The 27,792-nt window shown below is 45.3% G+C and overlaps 1 protein-coding gene across 1 annotated transcript; it reads left to right on the forward strand.

Annotated features, from left to right (window-relative positions):
* Positions 1 to 619: 619 nt before the first annotated feature.
* LOC124140229 (methylcrotonoyl-CoA carboxylase subunit alpha, mitochondrial-like) lies at positions 620 to 27,461 on the forward strand. The gene is made up of 17 exons (XM_048396429.1): positions 620 to 737; positions 3,563 to 3,615; positions 4,086 to 4,231; positions 4,659 to 4,754; positions 7,465 to 7,586; positions 8,557 to 8,704; positions 17,268 to 17,389; positions 17,999 to 18,110; positions 18,513 to 18,594; positions 19,018 to 19,145; positions 21,012 to 21,195; positions 21,943 to 22,052; positions 22,490 to 22,703; positions 23,621 to 23,707; positions 24,226 to 24,410; positions 25,803 to 25,982; positions 26,507 to 27,461. The coding sequence occupies exons 1-17, from the start codon at positions 685 to 687 to the stop codon at positions 26,624 to 26,626; spliced, it is 2,142 nt and encodes a 713-aa protein (XP_048252386.1). The 5' UTR covers positions 620 to 684; the 3' UTR covers positions 26,627 to 27,461.
* Positions 27,462 to 27,792: the final 331 nt, after the last annotated feature.

Below are 27,792 nucleotides of genomic sequence, written 5' to 3' on the forward strand. Positions count from 1 at the left end.
ATTTACAATGCATGGTACACGGCTCTTCATAATTTCGTGTGGTCCTAAACTTGTATTTTATCAATCGGTTGCACGATGTAAATACATGCTGACGGGGATTACAGGAAATATGGAGCCCAAAACAAGGATGTTTATATTTACCTGATTTTTTTCTCTCGTCAAAAGTTTATCTAACTGCTTTAATTATGAACATTGTTGCATGTAACCAGCTGTTACACAATGATTATATATCATATATATAATATAATGACGCCACAAATGTGTTTTAACTTTCTCTCATATTATTTCCATGTACTGTACACTCTCGTCTAGATGTGTCTCGTCTCGCAATAGTCCACTGAATCCGAAGAGAATCTGAGAGTAATTGTTGCTTCATCATTATAGGTATATTTTACCAAACAATATATTTGTTTCTGTTAACTGAATTTTGAATGACTTCAAGGACGTTTATACAACACAACTACTATAGTGACATCAATAATTTACACAAAATCTTGCGCAAAGCTTTTTTCAAGTAACATATGTACATGTTACTTGTTTTCAATTAATAGTTTTATAGGGAGTCACGAGGAGAGCTGCGAATGTCCACTGGCCAATGAAATGCAAGCCCTCAGTGTAAGGGAGATAACTCACATTGTGATTGCTATAAGGGGCACTGGAAGGTCGCTAATATAAACGAAAAAAATGGCCTCACTGCGAGCTTCCAAAACAGCAAGTTTCTTGCGAAGTTGGCGCAGGTGAGCACTCGAACACCACTACCACTGCACGTGACAATCATGACACATGACGCATGTTTTGTTGTTTTAATAAGAACTAATGCCATTGTGTAAACATAGCATCATCTTGTAGATGAACTGGATGATTATCATGAACTACGGTCCACATGAGGTGTCTCATACATACATAGACTTAGCAAACAGGCAGAAAAAAATGAACAATGAATGAATCCGATAAATATATTGCATTGGCTCAGCATCGTGAGGTAATCAGGGGAGGTAATCCAGGACTGACCATATAGCCCCTCAAAGAGGAGGGTTATGCTTGGTACAAGGACGGTTTCCCCAAATGAATCCATCCCACTTCATGTTGCAGTTGGAATTATTTTAAACATTACTGTATCTCTTAGTATGTTTCAGTGTCTGCATAAACATGGTAGATCTGCCTGCTTTCCAGGCAAACAAACCTGGTACTATCCTCAGCTAGGCTATGTGACTTTTCGAGTTTCAGACCCGTGAAGATCTGGGCTAGAATAGGTCTTCAGCAACCCATGCTTGCCGTAAAAAGGGACTATGCTTGTCATAAGAGGCGACTAACGGGATCGGGTGGTCAGGCTTGCTGACTTGGTTGATGCATGCCATTGTATCCCAATTGCATGGAACGAAGCTCATGATGCCAATCACTGGATTGTCTGGTCCAGACTCAATTATATAGCTGGAATATTGCTGAGTGCAGTGTTAAACAACAAACAAACAAATTTTGAGTTTCATTTGAGCATCCCCCTGGTAATGTGTATTTGGTGTGTGTACTCATTAAGTCATGTGAGTAGCATTCAATGTTAGACACAGTCACTACATTCTGTTTGTCCGAGACAAGCTTTAAGTCCACTGGGATTAGTTGTTGCCTGAATGCCAGTTACCCTGATACCTGTGAACATCCGGGGTAGAATAGATCTTCAGCAACACGTGCTTGTCATAAGAGGCGACTACGCTTGTTGTAAGAGGCAAGTAACAGGATCGGGTGGTCAGGCTAGCTGACTTCATGCATGCTTGTCATTGTATCCCAATTGCGTGGATCGATAATCATGACATCATTCACTGGATTGTCTGATCCAGACTTGAAGATCATCATATAGCTGGAATATTGCTTAGTATGGCATTAAACAACAAACAAACAAATAAGGAACAATTAAACTAATATTTTTCTGTATCAACAAGTCCAGATTAATGAACCATGTATTTCAGTTTGCCAAGAACTACTGAGTCAACTAGCCAAAGAGCATCTTCCCGAGGCAACCGAGAGTTAACTGGCTCATACACCTTACTAGCCCTGTTATTATGTGGCCTATTATTAGCTGACATTACCAGATCTAACAAAATTTGACTGGACACAGCCTTGGATCTGATGGCTAAAGTTGCAGACTGCATACTGTAAATCTTGAAATTAACACGAGCATGAATTAAATGCAAAAAATGCGAGTGGTCTTTGCTCGCATTATTAAACAATTATCAACAATAAGACATTTTGGATAGCAGAAATACCAACTCAGACATACGCTGAAAACAAACAACTATGTATTCCACATCACTGTTTATTGAGCAGCACTTGTAACAAGTATGTATACAATGCCATTCAAACACTAATTACGTCCTGTGAATTGTCACTGCTGGGGTCCAGACAGGAGTTCCACACACTTAGGTCATCACTGATCACACCTGCAAGTCCAGACAGATGCAACATGGTTTCTTTGTTCTTTGCGACTGCGTCAATGGCCGACATGAGCCAGCGCGCATGTATTGTTTTAGCGGGAGTACTCTAATCAGCGCTAATGAGCGGTGCTATTTGGTGTGTGATTGGATTAATGTTAGGTTGGATGAGGGTGAGGATTCTCCTGTAAACCTGACAGAGAACATTTTCTTTAGATATAAATCCACTGATGCTTGAGAGGAGGGGGGTGTCGCATTCATATTGAGACGCATTATTGGCTAGGGGCCAGCAGTCGCATTCTTTTGGAGACGCATTAATTTCACGATTTTACAGTTACTAGATGTTCCCAAGGTGGGTCAGGACTATAATTATGCACAGCGTTGGACTGACGACTGAATATATACAATGTCAGGCTATTGTCGATCTAATAAACAAAACCGCATAGGACCGATGGAGTTTTCCGACATGGGGTCAGTGATGCACGATATGTCACAGGGACATTGGCCTTGTGCCTAAGATTACAGAAGAGCCCTGTCCAATCTCATTAAAATCAGATCTTAGTTTTCCCTACTGCTAAACAAAGATCTGAGGACATCCCATTACGGGTCACGTCAGAACGACCTCTCGTGAACTTTGACCGATCAATGAAATGACTGACAAGAAATCGACATTAGCCAATCAGAAGGCAGCTTTCTCGAGCTTTACGACACTAGTTTCAAACTGGCCACTACGCTTCGAAACATATTTTGACGTGTTCTCAGTTAAAAAATTTAAAACTGATAAAAAGAACATTCTGGAATGGCTTACAGATGGCCTAGATTGTATGGATATAATCATAAAACCCGTAACTGTCGTTCAGAATACCCTCTGTTAAATATTTTGAGGTTGCATGATCAGAAAACACATTCCGTCTGTCACTTTCATGATCTGGTAAGCGCCGCTCTGATTGGTTGGATGAAAAGTCGTTCTGACGTGACCCGTAATCGGATGTCCTCAGATCTTTGTTTAGTGATAGCGAGAACTAAGATCTGATTTTAATGAGATTGAGCCCTGTCCAATTTGTATTTGCCTTTAAAGAATGTTTGCAATGACCTGGCATAATGTTTCCACCAGAAACCATTTCCTGATGTATTTCCAGATCAGACATCAGCACATCACTATGTCGCAGCTGGAACCGACCTGCATCACAAGGTTGGTATATCATGTGACTTCTGACTGATGGGTGGGCACGGGTGGCCCAGTCGTCTAAGGCGCTGTGATTCGCTGTACAAAGTTGCGTCCCTTGAGCACGCCAGAAACCTATGATTGTGGGTTCGAATCCCGGTTCACCCCGATTATGTTTCTAGGTTTGTCAGCACCATACCTGTGCTCGTGGGTTTCACCGAAGTGGTAAACGTCTAAGACCTGCACCACTTCGGGCTTTCCTCCCACATTAAGCTAACACGCCGTGATATAACTAGACTACTGTTAAAAGTGGCGTTAAACCCAACTCACTCACTCTGTCTGATGAGGTCATGGTTGTCTAAGTACAATGTCGGTCTGTAGAGTTGCATTCCTTGCCAATGCCATAAACCTATGATAGTAGGTTCAAATGAATTGCGTGTAGACTATTGTTCAAAGCAGCATGAAACCTGTCTCACTCACTCACTCATGTCTTACAGCTGCAGCTGCCGCCCCGATGGAGAAGCTGCTGATTGCCAACCGAGGGGAGATCGCCTGCCGCGTGATGAGGACAGCCCACAAACTGGGCATCAAGACGGTGGCCGTGTACAGCGAGGCCGATGCCGATTCTATGCATGTTGCCATGGTAACAGAATACAGTCGCTAAGCACAATTTGGTCATGAGTGATGTACAGCTGCATAATTCCTTTTTTATTTCTTGTTTACTCCTGTCAAAACGAGATTTTCATTGAATTGTAAAAATTGTTGGCATTTGTATAGATTTGAATTGCTCGTACATATGTAGGACATTTTTGAGCTGCAGAAATAGGTGCTGTACCGGTAACTTTGATATTTCAGTTGATATGATTTTGAATATGAGAATGAATATATTTTGAAGCCAGGGTGAGGCATATATTCATGTGTTGTGTGTTTGTGAGGATGTGTATGTGCCAGACCTTGATATGAAATAACCAATAGTACCTTAAGTCTACATGACCATTAAGGTATGCAACTTCACAATCCATTTGGGTTTTGGACAGTGACATCTATTTTTATCAATTCTGTGTGTTTAGGCAGATGAAGCCTACCTGATTGGACCCCCTGCAGCGGGGGAGAGCTACCTGTGTATGGACAAGGTGATGAATGTTGCCAAGGAGTCTGGTGCACAGGTGAGTCAGGTGTACATGTGAGTCAGGTGTACATGTGAGTCGGGTGTACAGGTGAGTCGGGTGTACATGTGAGTCAGGTGTACAGGTGAGTCAGGTGTTCATGTGAGTCGGGTGTACAGGTGAGTCAGGTGTACAGGTGAGTCAGGTGTACAGGTGAGTCAGGTGTACAGGTGAGTCAGGTGTACAGGTGAGTCGGGTGTACATGTGAGTCGGGTGTACAGGTGAGTCGGGTGTTCATGTGAGTCGGGTGTACAGGTGAGTCAGGTGTACAGGTGAGTCAGGTGTACAGGTGAGTCAGGTGTACATGTGAGTCAGGTGTACATGTGAGTCAGGTGTACATGTGAGTCAGGTGTACATGTGAGTCTGGTGTACAGGTGAGTCAGGTGTACAGGTGAGTCAGGTGTACATGTGAGTCGGGTGTACAGGTGAGTCGGGTGTACATGTGAGTCAGGTGTACAGGTGAGTCAGGTGTACATGTGAGTCTGGTGCACATGTGAGTCAGGTGTACATGTGAGTCGGGTGTACAGGTGAGTCGGGTGTACATGTGAGTCAGGTGTACAGGTGAGTCAGGTGTTCATGTGAGTCAGGTGTACAGGTGAGTCAGGTGTACATGTGAGTCTGGTGCACAGGTGAGTCAGGTGTACATGTGAGTCAGGTGTACAGGTGAGTCGGGTGTACATGTGAGTCGGGTGTACATGTGAGTCGGGTGTACATGTGAGTCAGGTGTACAGGTGAGTCAGGTGTTCATGTGAGTCAGGTGTACAGGTGAGTCAGGTGTACAGGTGAGTCGGGTGTACATGTGAGTCAGGTGTACAGGTGAGTCAGGTGTACATGTGAGTCAGGTGTACAGGTGAGTCAGGTGTACAGGTGAGTCAGGTGTACAGGTGAGTCAGGTGTACATGTGAGTCTGGTGCACAGGTGAGTCAGGTGTACAGGTGAGTCAGGTGTACATGTGAGTCGGGTGTACAGGTGAGTCGGGTGTACATGTGAGTCAGGTGTACAGGTGAGTCAGGTGTACAGGTGAGTCAGGTGTACAGGTGAGTCAGGTGTACATGTGAGTCAGGTGTACATGTGAGTCAGGTGTACAGGTGAGTCAGGTGTACATGTGAGTCAGGTGTACAGGTGAGTCAGGTGTACATGTGAGTCTGGTGCACAGGTGAGTCAGGTGCACATGTGAGTCTGGTGCACATGTGAGTCTGGTGCACATGTGAGTCAGGTGTACATGTGAGTCTGGTGCACAGGTGAGTCAGGTGTACATGTGAGTCTGGTGCACATGTGAGTCAGGTGTACATGTGAGTCGGGTGTACATGTGAGTCGGGTGTACAGGTGAGTCGGGTGTACATGTGAGTCAGGTGTACATGTGAGTCAGGTGTACATGTGAGTCAGGTGTACTTGTGGGTCAGGTGTACATGTGAGTCAGGTGTACATGTGAGTCAGGTGTACATGTGGGTCAGGTGTACATGTGAGTCAGGTGTACATGTGAGTCAGGTGTACATGTGGGTCAGGTGTACATGTGAGTCTGGTGCACAGGCGTACATGTGAGTCAGGTGTACAGGCAAGTTTGGTGCACATGTAAGTGATAGAAAATAGGGATATATTCAGTAACAGAAAGGTCTGCAGGAGAACCTGAAAAAGACACAATTTAAGTCCCATGACATATTGCAGCTCACAGGCAGAATGCTTAAGAAATTTTGTGTTTCATGCAATGACTGACTATGAAATAAAACATGGGTTAACTTATTTCAGAGATTATGATACCATATTCATGATGGATACAAATTCACTGTATTTTATAACTTTCTTACCATTGGCTTGTCTCCTCCAAACTTCCCTTATAACAATAAACAAAGAATTCTTGGAGAAGATACATATTTTGGAAAGGAAGGTGAAAGATTGTTCTATCAATAGGATGATGTTAACAAGCTTGTAACAACTTGGTCATCTTCCTGAGGCAAGGGAGTTAACTGACTTTAAAAGTCCAGTTTCCACCCTTGCCGAACTAGGCTGGAATTCCTGGGCTCGATCGTAGCGCCACCAGTGGCTATTACCAGTTATGTTCCTTCTAAGCCTCTCCTATGGATCAATCAGATTACACCTCTTGTATCACGTGCATTTGCTTCAAACAAAATGGCGTCGCCACGTCAGGACGATCTGCTCGATAATCAAGATCTATATTGTGATAAAGCGGGTCTTGCATCGCGAAATGCATCAAATCACGTGAGCACCTGGATAAAAACATGAAAAGATTTAGAAAATATCTGTTGACAACGAGTTAGCGGTGCACATGCTTTGCAAATCCTGCAATAGACCGAAATCTGCATGACAGTTTACGAACTGTATTTCGATTTCGTTGCGCGATTTTGATTGGACTATGCATAGACTCGTTAGTCCAGCCAAATTGTAACTCCATAATACCAGCCTAGTTCGGCAAGGGTGGAAACTGGACTTTTATAGTCAGTTAACTCTCTTGCCTCGGGAAGATGCAACTTGGTAGGAGTGGAAGTAAGGGCGAAACCTGTTTGTAGGTTTTCCTCCTGTCTCATATTGATTTACTTTGTAGGAGAATATTTTCATCACTGAAATATAACACTAAGCAAATAGAAATCACAGAGGAGTGGAATCAATGAGATTTGTGATGGGTATGGAACCCTATGTTCTCAAGAACTTTCATGTTCACAGTTTGATTTTGTTTGTTTGTTGTGTTGATCAGGCCATCCATCCTGGCTATGGTTTCTTGTCCGAGAACACCGAGTTTGCCGAGCTGTGTGCCAGAGAGGGCGTGACCTTTGTAGGCCCACCTGCCTCCGCCATCAGAGACATGGGAATCAAGAGGTGAGATGTGGTCCTGGGGAAGTGGGAATTTGAATCACTAGGTGGGAAATTGGAATCAAGAAATGGGAAATGGGAATCAAGAAATGGGATCAACAACTAGGAAATGGGAATCAAGAAATGGGATGAGGAAGTGGGAAATGGGAATCAAGAAATGGGATCAACAACTAGGAAATGGGAATCAAGAAATGGGATAGAGAAGTGGGAAATGGGAATCAAGAAATGGGATCAACAACTAGGAAATGGGAATCAAGAAATGGGATAGAGAAGTGGGAAATGTGAATCAAGAAATGGGATCAACAACTAGGAAATGGGAATCAAGAAATGGGATAGAGAAGTGGGAAATGTGAATCAAGAAATGGGATCAACAACTAGGAAATGGGAATCAAGAAATGGGATGAAGAAGTGGGAAATCAAATCAAATGGTAGGAAAATGGGAATGAAGAACTCAAATTGGGAATCAAAAGATGATCTGTGTGACTGAAGGAGAGGGAAATTGGAATCAAGAAGTGAAATATGAGAAACTAAAGGTGAGAAATGAGAATTGTGAGTTGAAATGGTATGCAAGAATCACAAGGGATTGATAAGGTGAGATATTAGAATCATGAGGTGAGATATTAGAATCATGAGGTGAGATATTAAAATGATGAGGTGAGATGAGAATCATGAGGTGAAGTATGGGAATCAAGGTGAGATATTAGAATCATGAGTTATATGAGCATTGTGAGGTGACATGAGAATCATGAGATAAGATATCGGAATCAAGGTGAGATATTAGAATCATGAGTTATATGAGCATTGTGAGGTGACATGAGAATCATGAGATAAGATATTGGAATCAAGGTGAGATACAAGGATATAATGGAGAGATGTAGGAATGACATGCACGTTTTAAGATGTAAAATCAGTTGGGATCAAGCCATAATTAAGTACAAAACAGAGTTTCTTTTAGAAGTTAGTTTTTACTTTCCAGTACTTCGAAGACTATCATGTCAGCTGCTGGTGTGCCAATTATCCAGGGTTACCATGGCGAGGACCAATCACTTGACAGGTTAAAGAAAGAGGCCAAGCAGATTGGCTACCCAGTCATGATCAAGGCAGTTAGAGGTGGAGGAGGCAAGGTAGGTGGACGCAAAACCAGTCATGTTCCTTCGAGATATATCACTATTTTTAAACTGATCCTATCTCACACTATGCATTTCTTCTTTCTTCTTCGATCCTCTGTGGAAACGTGCTTGAACCAAGTTTCCAGCTTCTTATGTGCGTGACCCATTTGTTTGGGAGGTGACAATGGTGATGCTGGGGTGTGTTGTAGATTGTTTTTTCGAAGCTGGAAACTCGGTTTAAGAACGTTTGCACATAGGATTGAAGAAATGCATAGTGTGAGAAAGGATAAGTATATGAATATACAATTTATTGGAAAGTTTCCAATATTGATATCCATTTCCATGAGGTATATGTTGTAGCCATTTCCTGCCTGAGGCCCAGCATTAAAAGCATATAACAAGGACTGGTCGGCTCGGAGTCAGTATAGTGTGGCTGAGTGGGGTATTCATGTTCAACTGCGGCATGGTTTCTCAGTGGGCTAGAACTATAAAACTGAGCTAGAACTCTGTATGGGAAAACCAGTGTATAAGTCATCCTCATTCGTTTTTGACAGAATTTATGTCGCATCTGAAATGTAGTTATGAACAGGATTGGCATACTCTTCTGGTAAAAGGTAGTAAATCTTTCTCGTATTCTCTATTCAAGGTATCGTTTGGTACAGAGTTGTATCTTAGCTGTATGACTGTCAGTAAATTGAGAGTGGCGCTAGCTCGGTTTAGATGTTTTTCGCATCAGCTGTGTGTTGAAACTGGGAGATATGCTGATATCCCACGTAACAGAAGACTATGTTGTGTTTGTAATGCTGGGTATGTGGAGGACGAGTTTCATTTTTTGTTAGTTTGCTCCGGTTATAACAAGATACGCATGGATCACTTACCACAGACATTTTATGAATATCCGACCATACAAAAATTTAATATCATTATGTCTACAACTGATTGTAAATAAATTGAACGTCTAGCTATCTATATCTATCAAGCGATGTCACTTCGTAGTACATTATTGTCACAACAATAACAGCTGTGTACATCACGTTCATTGTAATACAAATGTAACTATGGGCCGATGGCCTACACTTACGAAATAAACCGAATTGAATTGAACTATAAAACTGGCATAAGTCTGGACTAGTACAAGCACACATGCATGCATGCACGCATCTCTTTATAAATGCCACAATCTTGGAAGTCCTGTGTGTTATGCAACCTATACCGGCGACTAAATGGATGTGGTTGATTGCTTGTCATCATATCCCAACATGGTGGATCAATGCTCATGATGTCAATCCCTGGATTGTCTGGTCGAGACTCGATTATTTACACATACATGTAGCTGGAATATTGCTGAGTGCAGCATTCAATAACCAACAGACAAACAGTTAAACCATAGCATTCCAATGTGTCATGTCTCACAGCCGTGACAGTTCACGTAGGGAAAGAGTGCTACTGAAAATTAGAGATAACATTTATAGTTCACAATGTTGGTAAATAGGGCTCGGTCAGGTAACTAAGGTACCCGGGTCGGGTGGGTCCTGAGTAGGACACGGGTACCCACAGTACTACCCGGACTCGTGGTAAATCATGTGATATATTGTTTAATGACAAAAACTCTCTATAGCTCAGTGGTTACACTACAAGATGCTAGTGTTCACATTTCTTTCTCACGATGCACACATTCCTTTTGACTTGTATATATTGAGTAAAGATGAAGCTTCAGTCAACTTCAGTGTATGCATGATAAGATCGTTATCTAAATAGTATTGGACAGTGCTGCGGTAAAACAATTCCCAATCAGACATTTTGTTTCCAGCTCTTGCGATCTACAGTGGATCCCCAGGTAGGGTTGGGTAATAGGTTGGGTACCCGGGTAGTAAATTTGGACTCGTCCCAGCCCTATTGATAAACATAATTATTCTCTTTCTGATTAAATCCTCCTTGGGGCACTTATTGCATTTTCCTTGCTCAAGAAAATCTATATGACATAGTTGTAACCATTTTCCTTAATAAAAAATGTTACCACACAAAAAACTTCGTTTTTGTATTATATACGACCACCCTTACGGGGCCTCACCCCCAACGGCGCCTCACGCCAGGGGGAGCAACTCTCACCCAAATCACTTTCCATATGTCATCGGTTTTGGTGACCTTGATCCCATTTTCAAGGTCACAGCAGACAAATTTGCTTTTAGAGTTGGAAAACGGTGTTGCCGCGATATCTCAAGAACTAAAGACTGGATTGTCTTCATATTTGGAACTATGGTGTATATACAGACACCGCAGACACCAGTCGGTTTTGGTGACCTTGACCCCATTTTCAAGGTCACAGCAGGCAAATCTGCTTTTGGAGTTGGAAAACGGTGTTGCCGCGATATCTCAAGAACTAAACACTGGATTGTCTTCATATTTGGAACTATAGTGTATATACAGACTCCGCAAACACCAGTCGGTTTTGGTGACCTTGACCCCATTTTCAAGGTCACAGCAGGCAAATCTGCTTTTAGAGTTAGAAAACGGTGTTGCCGCGATATCTCAAAAACTAATCGCTGGATTGTCTTCATATTTGGAACTATAGTGTATATACAGACACCGCATACACCTGTCAGATTTGGTGACCTTGACCCCATTTTCAAGGTCACAGCAGGCAAATCTGTTTTTGGAGTTGGAAAACGGTGTTGCCACAATATCTCAAGAACTAATCGCTGGATTGTCTTCATATTTGGTACTATGGTGTATATGGCGGGGGATATTTCGTCACTCTGTGACAAATACTTGTTATACTACGACATTGGCTATTAGTATCGCGTTACAAATCGCATTCTACATTACGCCTTTGCTTCTAGTTTCACAATTTATGCACGTTTCTTTCCGATCTTTATATTGCACTGATACACGTTGATACCCTTCCCGCCCACCTCAGAAATTACGGTCTTGTTTACAAGACCTTCAAACTGTGTACGGGTTGTTCTAAGACAGGCACGAACGCTGCCTAATATGTCTGGCGGAGGACATTGCCTTTACCCCCCGGGGCCCCCAAAAAGAGACAAGTTGACTTGTTCCACTTTAAAGAGGTCTATTAAAGGCGGGGGTTGATATCAGATCTACTAAGACATCCCCCCCCTCCCCATCTAAAAAGGGTATAAAAAAAAAAAAAAAAAAAAAAAAAAGCTGCCGAGATTGTCTCCCCCGCTCCCTCTCCGGGGGCCGGGGGAGAAGGCTCGAGGGTCCCCGTAGTAAGCACTGCACCCTCTCCTGCACTGTCTTTGGCAGACTTTTCTGCGTTACTTAAGTCGCAGATGGCGTCGATGATGGAGGAGGTAAAGTCTCAGCTCCGAGAGGAGATGCGTTGTCGGCGCCGGACGCGGCTTCGAGACCTTGTGATATGCCCGGCGTCGGCCGAGGCAGGCAACTTGGTCTCGGGGACGATCTCAGACCGGGCTTCGGCAACGGCTCGAGGTCGCTCCCCAGCGGAGGGGTGGCGGGCGCCGGCCCGTGCACTACAGACGCACAATTTTTCCTAGCGGAGCCAGACGCCTCTTCCGAGGCCGAGGCTTTCACTAGTGGATTCGTAGCCCGGAGCCAGGGGGGTTCCCTTGGTCCCGGGGACGATCCGAGACCGAGCTTCGGCTCCGGCTCGAGGTCGCTCCCCAGCGTAGTGGTGGCGGGCACCGGCCCGTGCACTACCGACGCACAATTTTCCCTAGCGGAGCCAGACGCCTCTTCCGAGGCCGAGGCGTCCACTAGTGGATACCTAGCCCGGAGCCAGGTTGGTTCCCTTTGTCTCGGGGACGATCCGAGACCGAGCTTCGGCTCCGGCTCGAGGTCGCTCCCCAGCGTAGTGGTGGCGGGCACCGGCCCGTGCACTACCGACGCACAATTTTCCCTAGCGGAGCCAGACGCCTCTTCCGAGGCCGAGGCTTTCACTAGTGGATTCGTAGACCGGAGCCAGGGGGGTTCCCTTGGTCCCGGAGACGATCCGAGACCGAGCTTCGGCTCCGGCTCGAGGTCGCTCCCCAGCGTAGTGGTGGCGGGCACCGGCCCGTGCACTACCGACGCACAATTTTCCCTAGCGGAGCCAGACGCCTCTTCCGAGGGCAAGGCTTTCACTAGTGGATACCTAGCCCAGTGCCAGGTGGGTTCCCTTGAACCTCCGGCACCTCGGCACCGGGACTCGGCCTCGGGCCGGGTGCAGAGACACGTGCGGGACAGGATTGTCCATGTACTGCCTCAGGTGGCTGCGCCCATGCCAGAGTCGGAGACACCCAACTTGACTAAGGTCAAGCAGGGCCGGCGGTTGCCCCCCCTTTCCCGTGTGCGGTGCGGAGTTGAAGGCTGCTTACATATGCTTCGAGGAGCAATATCATAATGCATGCCAACAGCTCCGTGTGTCCGTACACTCCGCGTATCTGTCGGCTGTACAGAGGGAGTTAGCGGGAGAGGGGCCGGCCGACTCTTCGGAGTTGGCCGCGCAACTAACATTATCTTGCGCGGGACGCTATTCGTAGCTGTGCCTCGCAGATGATGTGCGCTGTTATGTGCATGCGCAGGCGGTGGATGTCGGTATCTAAATACTCGACTTACACACGCCAAGACCTACTTGCTTTGCCGTATAAGAGGGTGCCACCCTCTTCCCTGGGGCTCAGCAGGCGGTCCGAGAGGCTGCTCAATTGTATACTTCCATCAAAGACTCATAAGGCCTTGTTGGAGGTACCAAGCGTTAAAACCGCGTAAGCGGGCCTCTCCAATTGTCCCCTCCTACGCTAACGCACGGGTCAGACGTCCACACCTGCTTGGAAGCCGCCGCTTCCTTCAGGTATAAGGGCGCCGGGAGGAGCAAGAGAGGCACGGGCCGGGGCAAGGCAGCTGGTCGAGGCCAACAGCTTTTTCGTGGGGCTGGGAACGATGGGTTCCCATTAGCGCCCGAAGAGCCCCGGGTGAACCCACAGTCGCAAGTTATCGGGAAAACTCATCCGCTCCTCCACTTTTCCGGGATAAAGCACACTCCGGTGCCTGCTACCCGAGAGAAGGCGGAATGCCTCCGTGCCGAGGTCGACGCACTTCTTATGAAAGCTGCGATCGAACCGGGTCCCGAGGGACAGGAAAGCGAGGGCTTCTACTCGACTTGTTTCCTAGTCACCAAACAGTGATCTCAACTGTTGAGACAGGAGAATGGCTAACGTCAATAGACTTAAAATACGCCTATCTCCACATACCAATACACCCCGAGTTCAAGAAATACCTGAGGTTTTCTTTCGACGGGAGGTGTTATCAGTTCAGGGTTCTACCATTCGGGATCTCCACGGCCCCGAGGGTGTTCACCAAGCTGATGTTGATTCCCGCCCAAGTGGCCAGGTCAAAAGGTCGGTTCTGCCATCCGTACCTCGACGACTGGTTACTAAGAGCTCTATCGCAATCCCTGAGTCAGATAGCTACACAACAAGTGATAGATATTCTGATCACTCTAGGGTGGATGGTTAATCTCAAGAAGTCAGATCTGAGCCCCACTCAGAATCTAGTCTTCCTAGTGGCTAATTTCAACACGGTGAGAGGACGTGTATCTCTGTCACAAGATATCTAGTCCCTTAAGCGCAAGTCACACTGCTCGTACATGGCTCCAGTTACTGGACAACATGGCGGCGACAGTGGATTTGGTCTGGCGGGCGCGCTTGAGAATGAGTCCCATTCAACAAGCACTCCGTCGACTTTGGGCGAACTCGGAAGATCTCGAGACTGTGCTCGAGACTCCGTAGTGGCTCATTACACACCTCCAGTGGTGGACCGAGGTCGGGAATCACTCCCGTTCCGTCTCTCACAGTTCAAACCGACGCGTCACTCTCCGGCTGGGGAGGCGTTCTGAATGATCACACTGCCTCGGGACTATGGTCCCAGCAGGAGATCAAACTGCATACCAATGTGCTAGAACTGAGAGCGGTCAGGTTGGTGTTCCAATGCTTCCCGGATCTGCTTCGTGGCCAAGTGGTTCGTCTAGAGATGGACAACCAAACGGCGATGACTTACATCCGGAAGCAGGGGGGAACGGCGTCTCCGTCGCTTCGACGAAAGACGTGGCAGCTCCTACTATAGTGCGACTCTCACGATATCAGGGTGCTACCTGTTTATCTCCCGGGGGTGGACAACGTCCGTGCGGACGCTCTGTCTTGCCGGATCCTCGCTCCTCACGAGTGGAGGCTCGACCCGGGGATATTCGGGATTTTCTCCCTGTTATACAGGTCGTTACAGGTGGATCTGTTTGCGTCTGGGTTAAATAACCAGACACCAACGTTCTGCTCCCGAGTCCACGACCCGAGGTCGGTGGCACCAGACGCCTTTCAGCTAGATTGGACGGACAGTTCTGTGGGCATTCTCTCCAGTACCTCTGATTTCCAAGGTCCTGTCTCAGCTAGGCACTCAGCCTGCGCGACTAATTGTGCTCCTGGCACCTCTTTAGTCGGCGCAGAGTGGGTTTCCAGTAATACTCAGGTTTCTGGCTCAGCCTCCTGTTATATTACCTTTACGACCGGACCTCCTATCCCAGAACGGGGCCCTCCACCCGAATCTCAGGATTCAATGGGTGGCTTGGCCACTGTCAGGAATCGCCTCCAGAAGAGCGGTATTCCTGCACGAGTTGCAGACACAATACTGGCTTCGCGGAGGGATTCGACAAACGTTCAGTACGATAGATAGGCCTGCTATGCGCCCTGGTGTGTCGAAAGAGGGATTGCAGATCTTTTTTCTGCAGATCTCGTATCCGTGCTTGAGTTTCTCCAGTCGCGACTAGATGACGGCCTGGCCGCATCAACAGTCCGAGGGTACTCTACAGCTATAGCAGCTTTTCACGTCCCTGTCGACGGGGCACTTCTGGGTGCACACCCATTAGTGCAGCGCTTTTTAGCAGGTGTGGACAGGATCCGACCGCCAGTCCGGCGGATCAGTCCCCCTTGGGACTTGTCAATCATTCTAGATTGGCTGTCCGGTCCTTCCTTTCGGGATCTGTCGTCTCTCTCTCTTCAGCTGTTGAGCTGGGAGACGGCGTTCCTTGTGGTGGTAACGTCCGGCAGAAGGGTAGGCGACATTCGTGTTATGTCAGCCGATCCCAAAATAACTGTCTTCCATGGGGTCGATAAATATCACCGGGACAGTCAGTTTTCGTCTACCGGACTATTACCGTCCTAGGGTCGCACACGATTCCACGTGAACGGCTCCTATTGAGCTACCTGCTCTTTCACAGCCTTCCTCGTCGGGGACCACTGCAAGACATGCTCATGTCTTGGATGTCCGCACGACTCTCAAGGCCTATATCAGCAGAAATATGGGTGTCCGTAAGGATAACCAACTATTTTGCTGTTACTGCGGTAGGAAGGTTGGCTCACCTGCGAGTAAACAATCTATCTCGAGGTGGATAGTTTCAAACATTTGTACAGCGTATACGCTTACAGGCAGGGACCCCCCTACCAGGTTGAAGGCTCATTAGGTTAGAGCAGTAGCTGCGTCAAAAGCGTACGCCGCGGCTCTGCCCATTGAGCAGATCTGCTCCGCGGCTATTTGGAGCCAGCCGAGCACGATTCATCAAACCTTACCAACTCGACAAACACTCAAGCGAGCGTACTCGGTTTGGTCAGTCAGTTCTCCGAACTGGGCAAAGTTCTAATCTCTAGCTGATTGAGCATTCGAGATTTTAGACAGTCTTCCGGTTATACTGCTCAGTAATGGTCCGGATTTTATCTTCTGCGGTCGATAAATATCAGTCCTTACTACTCGATAATACTCGTATTTTGCGCACGCACTCCTTCGATCCTCGGGGACCCTCTGGCCTAGCTCAGCGCTGGTTATGGTCTCTCGTGATCTACGCCCTTATATCACTTGTTCAAAAAAGTGTGGGGGGGTGGGAGGTGTTTCGAGTTCTCAACTTATGACAAGCCGCAAAAACAGGCTTTATCATAATATATGGTCGACCACGCCCTGTCTCTAGCCCCCGCCTTTCGACGGTGGTGCCTCACGATAAGGTTGGTTCCATTTATTGAACTCAATATTTTATTCTGTTGAATAATCAAATACGATGTATTTATTTACGCCTGTTGCTGACGGATGCCACTTCCTAGATTATCTTTGGGAGTCTGTCTTGATGCAATAAGTGCCCCAAGGAGGATTTAATCAGAAAGAGAATTTTACAAACCTGTAGAGGTTATGAATTCTCTGATGAAATCCTCCTTGGGGCACGGCCACCCACCTCCCCACATTCCGTCAGCATTTGACATATGGAAAGTGATTTGGGTGAGAGTTGCTCCCCCTGGCGTGAGGCGCCGTTGGGGGTGAGGCCCCGTAAGGGTGGTCGTATATAATACAAAAACGAAGTTTTTTGTGTGGTAACATTTTTTATTAAGGAAAATGGTTACAACTATGTCATATAGATTTTCTTGAGCAAGGAAAATGCAATAAGTGCCCCAAGGAGGATTTCATCAGAGAATTCATAACCTCTACAGGTTTGTAAAAGTTTTCAGATTTGCAGGTGTTATTGACACCTGAAACACAGAATGTTGATATTTTAGTTCATACATATGTACAGAGGCTGGCTTGTTCACAGGGGATGCGGATCTGTATGTCGGAGGAGGAGTTTGAGACCCAGCTGGAGTCAGCCATGACGGAGGGTCGGAAGTCTTTTGGTGATGACGTGATGCTGATTGAGAAGTTTGTGGAAACACCAAGGTAGGACAGGAAACATTTCCCATGCCACATTGAGAACTCTTTGTCAGGAAATCAAGATGTCTGAAGGTTTCATTGCTCAGCGGGGAGCATCGGAAGTGGTCTGTAAACATTGTACACGTCTGAGGCATCAAACCTAGAACTTTGGATGAGCGCTTCACCTGCTTGGCTACCAACTGTTAGTGTAGGTTTACCGAAGATATAGAGGATGATTCAGAGTTGGCTCCTCTCTATATGCAGTTGTTAAATGTTTAAAGTTCGTTCATAAATATATCGAGATCTCGCGAGAGCGAGACTCCATTCAAAATGGCGGCACCCAGCGAGTGATTGCATTTGATGTCGCCAGGGTAACATATATCTTGTAAGTGATGTTCTTTGTGAATGTGATAGTATATGTGACGTTATGGAGGTAGGCTGCTGGGGAAAGGACAGTTAGACGTTGGGATGGTTGAGAGTACTGCTGTGTGCGCACCTACATGCATTATTATCAAATATATAACCAATAAATAACTTTGACTGATGATATCATCATTGTGTCATCTGGGCCATATTCTGATCTAACACAGTGAATGGTAGTGACGTGGTCAGTTTCTGTGTGTTCTTCTTTGTCAGGCACGTGGAGGTGCAGGTGTTTGGGGACTCCCACGGCAACTACGTGTACCTGTTTGAGCGGGACTGCAGCGTACAACGGCGCCACCAGAAGATCATTGAGGAAGCACCTGCAGTGAGTTTATATAACCAGTACTTCTAGGCCTCATAGTATGTATTCACAGGTGATGGAGGAATGAAGTGTATACATCCCCCTGAAGTATTGACGATGGACTTGTCATTAAGTTGATATATTTATGAAAAATGAAATATGAAAAATATTGCACTTGTTTTTCAACAGTGTGTCATGTTTTTGAACAATGTGTCAAGTTTTTCAAACAGTGTGTCATGTGTTCAACAATGTGTCATGTGTTTCAACAATGTGTCATGTGTTCCAACAATGTGTCATGTGTTCCAACAGTGTGTCATGTGTTTCAACAATGTGTCATGTGTTCCAACAGTGTGTCATGTGTTCCAACAGTGTGTCATGTGTTCAAACAATGTGTCATGTGTTCCAACAATGTGGTATGTTTTGCAGCCTGGAATCAGTGAAGAAGTGAGACAGGCTCTCGGTGAGGCCGCAGTGAAAGCAGCAGCCGCCGTCGACTACGTTGGAGCAGGTAGGTGGCGCTGTGTTCATAAAATCCACCATAAGACAGTGTGACAACCACATCCACTTACGATTAGGTTTCTAGAAATGTTAGTCTTTAAAAACAAATCTTTGTGAACGAAGGGGGAAGATGGGTTTTAAGCCAATTTTAGCAATATTACAACAATATCACAGCGGGGGACACCAGAAATGGGCCTTACACATTGTATCCATGTGAAGAATCGAACCCAAGTGAACGCTAAAATTACTAGGCTAACCTGCCGCCCCAAAAATGTGTAATATATTTTAGTGGAATGAATGTTTTGCTTTCTTCCCTGAATCCTGTCATGAAGATTTTCAAAAGACTTTTTTTCAAATTAGTGAAATTTTTGGTCATTGAATCCATAAAACAAAAATTACAACAAAAAAACATGCATGAGTGTGTGTTGTGCAGGGACAGTGGAGTTTATCATGGACAAGGACTTCAAGTTCTACTTCATGGAGATGAACACACGTCTGCAGGTGGAGCACCCCATCACGGAGATGATCACCAGCACCGACCTCGTGGAGTGGCAGCTCAGGGTGAGGGACTCGACCATTATTGACTTTACTTTGTCATTCTGCCATTCTTTGGATGAGAAGCAGTCACATGTCAATGGACAGAAACCCATATTGACTTAAAATCAGTTATAGATAATTTACGGTATTTACTAAAAATAGAATGGGACAATGTCTGATAGTATAATGACAGTAAATGAATATCTTGTCAGCGTTTCACCAATGGGTGACTGTACTGTCAATGAATATTTTTGTCACCAGTTTGCTGCTGATGTGTGACAATACTGTAAAGAATATTTTGTCAACAGGTCGCAAAAGTGTGACAGTACTGTCAAAGAATATCTTGTCACCAGGTCGCCAATGTGTGATGATACTGTCTGTCAATGAAAATCCCACTGCAGGTTGCCAATGTGTGACAGTACTGTCAATGAATATCTTGTCTACAGGTTGCCAATGTGTGACTGTTCTGTCAATGAATATCTTGTGACCAGGTCGTCAATGTGTGACTGTTCTGTCAATGAATGTCTTGTCAACAGGTCGCCAATGTGTGACTGTTCTGTCAATGAATATCTTGTCTACAGGTTGCCAATGTGTAACTGTTCTGTCAATGAATATCTTTTCACCAGGTCGCCAATGTGTGACTGTTCTGTCAATGAATATCTTGTCACCAGGTCGCCAATGTGTGACTGTTCTGTCAATGAATATCTTGTCACCAGGTCGCCAATGTGTGACTGTTCTGTCAATGAATATCTTGTCACCAGGTCGCCAATGTGTGACTGTTCTGTCAATGAATATCTTGTCACCAGGTCGCCAATGTGTGACTGTTCTGTCAATGAATATCTTGTCTACAGGTTGCCAATGTGTGACTGTTCTGTCAATGAATATCTTGTCACCAGGTCGCCAATGTGTGACTGTACTGTCAAAGAATATCTTGTCACCAGGTCGCCAATGTGTGACTGTTCTGTCAATGAATATCTTGTCACCAGGTCGCCAATGTGTGATGATACTGTCTGTCAATGAAAATCCCACTGCAGGTTGCCAATGTGTGACTGTTCTGTCAATGAATATCTTGTCTACAGGTCGCCAATGTGTGACAGTACTGTCAATGAATATCTTGTCTACAGGTCGCCAATGTGTGACTGTTCTGTCAATGAATATCTTGTCTACAGGTTGCCAATGTGTGACTGTTCTGTCAATGAATATCTTGTCTACAGGTTGCCAATGTGTGACTGTTCTGTCAATGAATATCTTGTCTACAGGTTGCCAATGTGTGACTGTTCTGTCAATGAATATCTTGTCTACAGGTTGCCAATGTGTGACTGTTCTGTCAATGAATATCTTGTCTACAGGTTGCCAATGTGTGACTGTTCTGTCAATGAATATTTTGTCAACAGGTCGCCAATGTGTGACTGTTCTGTCAATGAATATTTTGTCTACAGGTCGCCAATGTGTGACTTTTCTGTCAATGAATATCTTGTCTACAGGTTGCCAATGTGTGACTGTTCTGTCAATGAATATCTTGTCACCAGGTTGCCAATGTGTGACAGTACCCTCAATGAATATCTTGTCACCAGGTTGCCAATGTGTGACAGTACTGTCAATGAATATCTTGTCTACAGGTTGCCAATGTGTGACTGTTCTGTCAAATGAATATCTTGTCTACAGGTTGCCAATGTGTGACTGTTCTGTCAATGAATATTTTGTCACCAGGTTGCCAATGTGTGACAGTACCCTCAATGAATATCTTGTCACCAGGTTGCCATTGTGTGACAGTACTGTCAATGAATATTTTGTCTATTGGTCGCCAATGTGTGACAGTACCCTCAATGAATATCTTGTCACCAGGTCGCCAATGTGTGACAGTACTCTCAGTGAATATTTTGTCTACAGGTCGCCGGCGGAGAGAAGCTGCCTGTAGCACAAGAGCAACTCAAGTTTACTGGTCACGCCTTTGAGGCGAGGATCTACGCTGAAGACCCCAACAACAGCTTCATGCCTGGAGCCGGACCCCTTCTACACATTACCACCCCTGTGGAAGGGGATGGAGTCCGTATCGAGACTGGAGTCCGACAGGGTAACCTTGGTTACTGCTCATTGTTGTAGAGTCAGTCCAGCGACATATATCCGCGACCCAGGGCCCATTTCACAAAGCGATTGTAGTGCTACGACTCTCATAAGTTCTCCATTATTCCAGGCTAATTCAGCAAGGAGGAGACCTGTGAAGATCCGGGGTAGAACAGGTCTTCAGCAACCCATGTTTGCCGTAAAAGGCGACTATGCTTGTCGTAAAAGGCGACTAACGGGATCGGGTGGTCAGTCTCGCTGACTTGGTTGATGCATGTCATCGTATCCCAGTTGCATGGATCGATGCTCATGATGTCAATCTCTGAAATTGTCTGGTCCAGACTCAATTATTTACAGACTGCGGTCATATAGCTGGAATAGTGCTGAGTGCGGCGTAAAACAACAAACCAACAAACAATCAAAACAACAAGGGTGGAAACTGGACTTTTACAGTCCATTTACTCCCTTGCCTAGGGAAGATGGAAGTAAAAAGAAAACCAAATTTTTACATATGAATAAATCTCTGATAAGTGTAAAACTGTAAAAGCTGGGATAATCTCTTTAGATATGATGGGTTCTTTTAAAACTTGGAATAACAAAATGCAGCTTATGTTTATGAGTCTGGACAGTTGCACCAGAGCCGGTCACTTCATCTCACAGAATAAAACTGTCATTGTATAGTTCATCAATGTAACTGCATAGCCTAATCAAACTAGCAGTTCATCATGTGAGTTAGGGGTGTGTGTTTCTGCTGCAGGAGATGAAGTGTCGGTGCATTACGACCCTATGATTGCCAAGCTTGTTGTGTGGGCCGCAGACAGACAGTCAGCTCTCAGACGCACCAGGACAGCATTGCAAGACTACCACGTAAATATTATACAAAGAATTACTCTTGACGAATTCAATTTGCGAAAATTGTGATCAATTTGCGTATTCACCTCATCAAGAGCAATCATTCGTGTTGTTATACCGAAATTCACTTTAAAGTTTATGAAGTCTTAATAAAACATCCTGTTTCATTACAGTAACTTAGTTGCAAACCGAGAAATGTTTGTACCAGAAGCCATCTTGTTTTCTACGGACGAGTCAATACTGATCATGTGACGAGTCATTATTCGAGGTCAGTGTCAGTCACATGATTTCAGGGTCGACATTGAAATGTATTGTTTCGTCACATGGTATGGATTAACCAATGGAATTGCAACATTCTTAACAGAGGTTTAACAATGTCAATTATTGCCAACACATTAACACAGATGATGAGACGTGGCAACACACCCCTCCCTCCTTTCATGGTGTTTCAGATTGTGGGTGTCAACACTAACATCAAGTTCTTGTTGGATCTGGCGGCACACCCCGAGTTCCAGGCAGCCAACGTTCACACCGACTTCATTCCCCAACACAAGGACCAGCTCTTCCCACAGTCCATCCTCTCGGCACAAACACTGTGTCATGCTGCTGTTGCTATGGTTACACTACAGCAGAGTCGGACGGTTAGAAGAAGCCAAATTACACAAGGTGAGTTGTGTCACGTCTGCCTGGGACCGCCTCCATGGCCTAGTGGTAGAGTGTTTGCCTGAAGAGTAGAAGGTCCAGGGTTCAATCCCCGGCTGCGTCATACCAAAAGACATTAAAAGATTGTATTTGCTGTTACCCTGTCTGGCACTCGGCATTAAGGGGGGTAAAACAAGGACTGGTTGTTTGGGAGTCAGTATAATGTGTCTGAGTGGGGTATTCATGGTATCTCAGTGGGCTAGCACTATAGATCGGCATCAGTCCGGACTAGTACAAGCAGCCACACACACACGTGCTTGCACGTCGCTATATAAGTGCAATAATCTTGGATGCAACGTTAACCCCCATTTCACCTCACCAGGAAGGCAGAGTTTTAGTTGGAGCATCAAGCTGTGAAACTGAAGAGTTCGATATCATCCATGAATTCAGTTTATGACATGCTCCTTGGCGTATGTTGCCATGGCATTGCTAGGACGATATAACAAGTTGTATAACCCTCATCACAAAGAGAAGTTGTTGAGATTTTCTCTGCAACCTGTGATGCCACTGATATAAGGTTCGATCCCCAAAATACAGTTTATTTTGTTCTTGCCATGAAAGTTTGTTTGTTGTTTAATGCTGCACTCAGCAATATTCCATCTATATGACAGCAGTCTGTAAATAATCGAGTCTGGTCCAGTCAATCCAGTGATTGACATCATGAGCATCAATTCACACAATTGGGATACAATGACATGCATCAACCAAGTCAGCGAGCCTGACCACCCGATCGCGTTAGTCCCCTTTTACGACAAGCAAAGTCTTCTTTTACGGCAAGCATGGCTTGCTGAAGACTTATTCTACCCCGGATTTTCACGGGTCTGACATGAAAAAGATTGTTATCATATGTCTATACAGATTTCTTCTGCTGTTCTTCACAGATCCCTTCTCTCCTTTCTCGTGGTGCAGCGGAGCCCGTGTTAACCAGGCTGCGTCTAGGCAACTGTTGCTATGTGACGGAGACGAAGGTGAGGCTATGTTGATAGAGGGCTGTGTTCCTGGGTGGCTGTGTCCCAGTGGAGCTGTATTCCAGGGAGGCTGTGTCCCAGGGGGGCTGTGTTCCAGGAGGGCTGAGTTCCAGGGGGGCTGTGTCTCAGGGGGCTGTTTCCCAGTGGGCTGTGTTCCAGGGGGGCTGTGTCCCAGTGGGCTGTGTTCCAGGGGGGCTGTGTCCCAGTGGGCTGTGTTCCAGGGGGGCTGTTTCCCAGTGGGCTGTGTCCCAGGGGTCTGTGTTCCAGGGGGGGCTGTGTTCCAGGGGGGGCTGTGTTCCAGGGGGCTGTGTTCCAGGGGGGCTGTGTTCCAGGGGGGGGGGGGGGGCTGTGTTCCAGGGTGGCTGTGTCCCAGGGGGGGCTGTGTCCCAGAGTATCCCAGGTGTGGTATTTCAGAGATAATACTGCAGGTGTGGTATTTCAGAGATAATATTGGAGAGGTATTTCAGAGATTGTACTAGAAGTATTTCAGAAGTAACATTTAAGAAGTGGTGTTTCAGAGGTGGCAGTGGAAGTGGAGTCAGATGGAGGTATGTTCGTTGTGCGGATGGACGGCGTGGAGCGTGAGGTGGTGGCGGAGATGAAGGAGGATGGGGACAGACTCTCCCTCACCTGCACCATCGACGGAGTCAAGACATCATCCACAGTCATCATGCAGGGAAACTCTCTCCACATCTTCACCCTGGTGAGCTGGGACACCCACTGAAGCTTCCAGCTGCTTCCACCTCACATCATTATTAACAGTATTCAGCCCCGCTTTTTGTTTGGAAAAATAATTGATTTTGCAATTAAGATTTTTCCAGTACAGTTCTTCGTGAAGCTTTGAAGCTTTTTTCTTTTTTTGTTTTGTTTGCTATATGACGGCGGTCTGTAAATAATCGAGTCTGGACCAGACAATCAAGTGATTGATATCATGAGCATCGATCCATGCAATTGGAATATGATGACATGCATCAACCACGTCAGCAAACCTAGACACCCGATCCTGTTAGTCGTCTCTTACTACAAGCATAGTCCCCTTTTACAGCAAGAATGGGTTGCTGAAGACCTTTTCTACCTCGGATCTTCACGGGTCGCTATGAATCAAACCATGTAACTTTCTAGTGATCAAGATCCGGGTTAGAATTGGTCTTCAGCAACCAATGCTTGATTGGTGCTTCGATTCACTGAGTTGGTAGATACATGTCATCAGATCCCAGTTGCGTCGATCAGTGCTCATGATATCGGTCCCTGGATTGTTTGGCCCATCTCTAAGTTACAGACAGCCGTCATATAGCTGAATTATTGCTGGGTGGGGCATTATACAACAAACAAACAACAAATATTGAGGCCTCTTAATGCTGAGCCATCCTCTTTACTTGTTTCATGGCTTGTTGCTCATGATGTCAGTCACTGGACTGTGTAATCCAGACTCGATTATTTACAGGCTGTTGTCATATGGTTGTAATATTGCTGGGTGATGCGTTAAACAACAAACAAACAAACAAGTCGTAGGACTGTGACCGCAATAAGTCTATGTTGAGGTATGTCAGAGCTCCAGATAAGCTGCGTATCTGTGTAAAATACGCATCGGAAATGCAGAAATATGCAGTAAAATAAAATCCAAGCGTATCAAATACGCAACGAACATTACAGATACGCTACAAAAATAAAACTTGTGCTTATCATCAAAATATTGTGAAGTAACCCTGCGTATTCGATTCGCAAATCAGCAACTTATTTTGAAATTATCTACGGGCATTCCGTCAACTCTGTCAAACTCCACGATGACAGTTACATCATGATCATTTGCCATCACACTTTCTTGTGGAAGTATCATGGTATTTTTTAGTCCTTCAAAGCTCTCGAACCCACACGACACCAGTTTGCAGGGACTACATGAATATTTAAATATTTAACTTAATTACCCACATGTGTAAAAACTAGTGGGTAACAGAAATTTGAATACCCAAATAGAATTGCTGATACGCAATGATTTTAAAATGCATGGGTAAAATACCCACAACACCAAAAGCTTATCTGGAGCTCTGGTATGTAGCACTACGATTAGTTTGTGAATAGACGCGATTGTTTCCAGGATGGTAGTCACGAGCTGCACATCCCTGTGCCAAAATATCTGCAGTCTACCGAAGGAGGAGCATCAGATGACGACGCAGTGGCGCCGATGCCGGGCGTGGTGGAGCGGGTGATGGTGGCCGAGGGGACACAAGTTGAGAAGGGGGACCCCCTCGTCGTCATGATTGCCATGAAAATGGAGGTGAGTTGGAGAGAGTTATTTTGGAGAGGGTGGTATGTTGTTTCCCTCAGATTTTGCAGGACAATATAGAAAATGCAATGGCCATACGGTCGCATCCAGAACGTGGACATGATATGGCAACCTCTGTAGGGAGAAAAGGTACAGATCAGCGCCGTTAGAATTGAAAATCTTTAAAAAATTGCATTGTGATCAAATCGGATGTTGGTAACATTTAAAAGAGCAATCATAAACCTATAGTGGATGTTTGCCATTGTAGTGATGGGTACTCAAAACACTGGAACACTTGTTACGAGGTTTCACTTGAATGTTCAATCAATACCTCACAAATGGAGGAATAATTGTAGAGTATTAATAAGACACCCCTTGACAAGTTTTATTTTCAACCATACAGTCAGTTGAAATTTGGGCAGCTATCTGTGCAGGTTCATCTGGTACATGATGTTTGCTTGTTTCAGTATGTTATACGGGCTCCACGGTCCGGGGTGGTCCAGCGGGTAGCGGTATATGATGTTTGCTTGTTTCAGTATGTTATACGGGCTCCACGGTCCGGGGTGGTCCAGCGGGTAGCGTTCCAGCCAGGTCAGACCGTCAACAGAGGGACAGTGCTGGTTCACTTCAAGGAAGACGAAGCAGCACACGACTGAGACCAACAGCATTAGGACATATTGTGTATATAGTGAACAGCGTAGTAGTGTATACGCTGAACAGTGAACAACATTGCTATGGATGAATAGATATCAAACTTGTTGATATCCATGAACTTAGGGCCAGTGAGATTTGTGTCTGTGTGTTGTGTGTGTGTGTTTCACCAATACCAACATGAGGTATCCAGGACTAGTATTCAGAGAGAAATACAAGACATCTTTTATGTGAATTGTTTGATAGGGATTACTTAGACGTTGACGTTACGGTATGGATCCTGTATAAGGATAACTGTATAAGGTGTCAGCCTTGCTTGACAACTGTATAAGGTGTCAGCCTTGCTTGACAACTGTATAAGGTGTCAGCCTTGCTTGACAAATGTATAAGGTGTCAGCCTTGCTTGACAACTGTATAAGGTGTCAGCCTTGCTTGACAACTGTATAAGGTGTCAGCCTTGCTTGACAACTGTATAAGGATCTATACCAAAATGTCACCTTTACAGTAAATGAAGTTGTTATCCATAGATTGTGTCTACTTTATCTCTTATGTGGATCGTAAAAGTCAGGATGTTCATTACTTCCTTCCTTGTTTTGAAATAGGGTCAAAGAAGACATTTGTATCAAGGTTGCAATAATATGGTTAGTGTCAAACAAAAAGATACTGTGTTAACATCTTGACACAAACTTAAGGATTGTAATTTTCCGATGTTATTAATATTTATTTGGCAAGCCTTCTGACAGCCTGTTGGCATGGTGATGGTGAATGTAACTTAACTTGTACATACAACTTTGTGTGTGAGCTGTGTATCTGCACTTGGAAATAAATCATGTTTCCATATTGTCGGAGTTGAGGGTGTTTACTTAAAAATAATGTGCATATTCATGATACGCCAAATCCACACCCTAAGCCATACTTGAGGCACTACATTATTACCCCTGTCCATGGATCAGTCTCAACTCCCTGGGGAGTATGTGCAACCCAAGCTGCCTGTGGAGTGCTAGAAGGTTAACAGTCACACTACCATCTCATCCTAACAGGTAAACCATTCAGTGCTGGGTGAACAGAGGCATATTTCTAACAAAGTCCCTTGCCTAAGGGACCCGTGAAGATTCCGGGGTAGAATAGGTCTTCAGCAACCCATGCTTGCCGTAAAAGGCAACTATGCTTG

The sequence above is a fragment of the Haliotis rufescens genome, unplaced genomic scaffold (assembly GCF_023055435.1).
Source record: "Haliotis rufescens isolate VD_foot unplaced genomic scaffold, xgHalRufe1.0.p SCAF_15, whole genome shotgun sequence".
Lineage (NCBI taxonomy): Eukaryota > Metazoa > Mollusca > Gastropoda > Lepetellida > Haliotidae > Haliotis > Haliotis rufescens.

What these genes read in the sequence shown, in the direction of transcription:
- LOC124140229 (XM_048396429.1), top strand. Translation starts at nt 685, where the DNA reads ATGGCCTCACTGCGAGCTTCCAAAACAGCAAGTTTCTTGCGAAGTTGG. An exon ending in CGTCGACTACGTTGGAGCAG is followed by an intron (nt 18,595 to 19,017) that starts GTAGGTGGCGCT and finishes TGTGTTGTGCAG; the next exon opens with GGACAGTGGAGTTTATCATG. An exon ending in CTCTCCACATCTTCACCCTG is followed by an intron (nt 24,411 to 25,802) that starts GTGAGCTGGGAC and finishes GATTGTTTCCAG; the next exon opens with GATGGTAGTCACGAGCTGCA.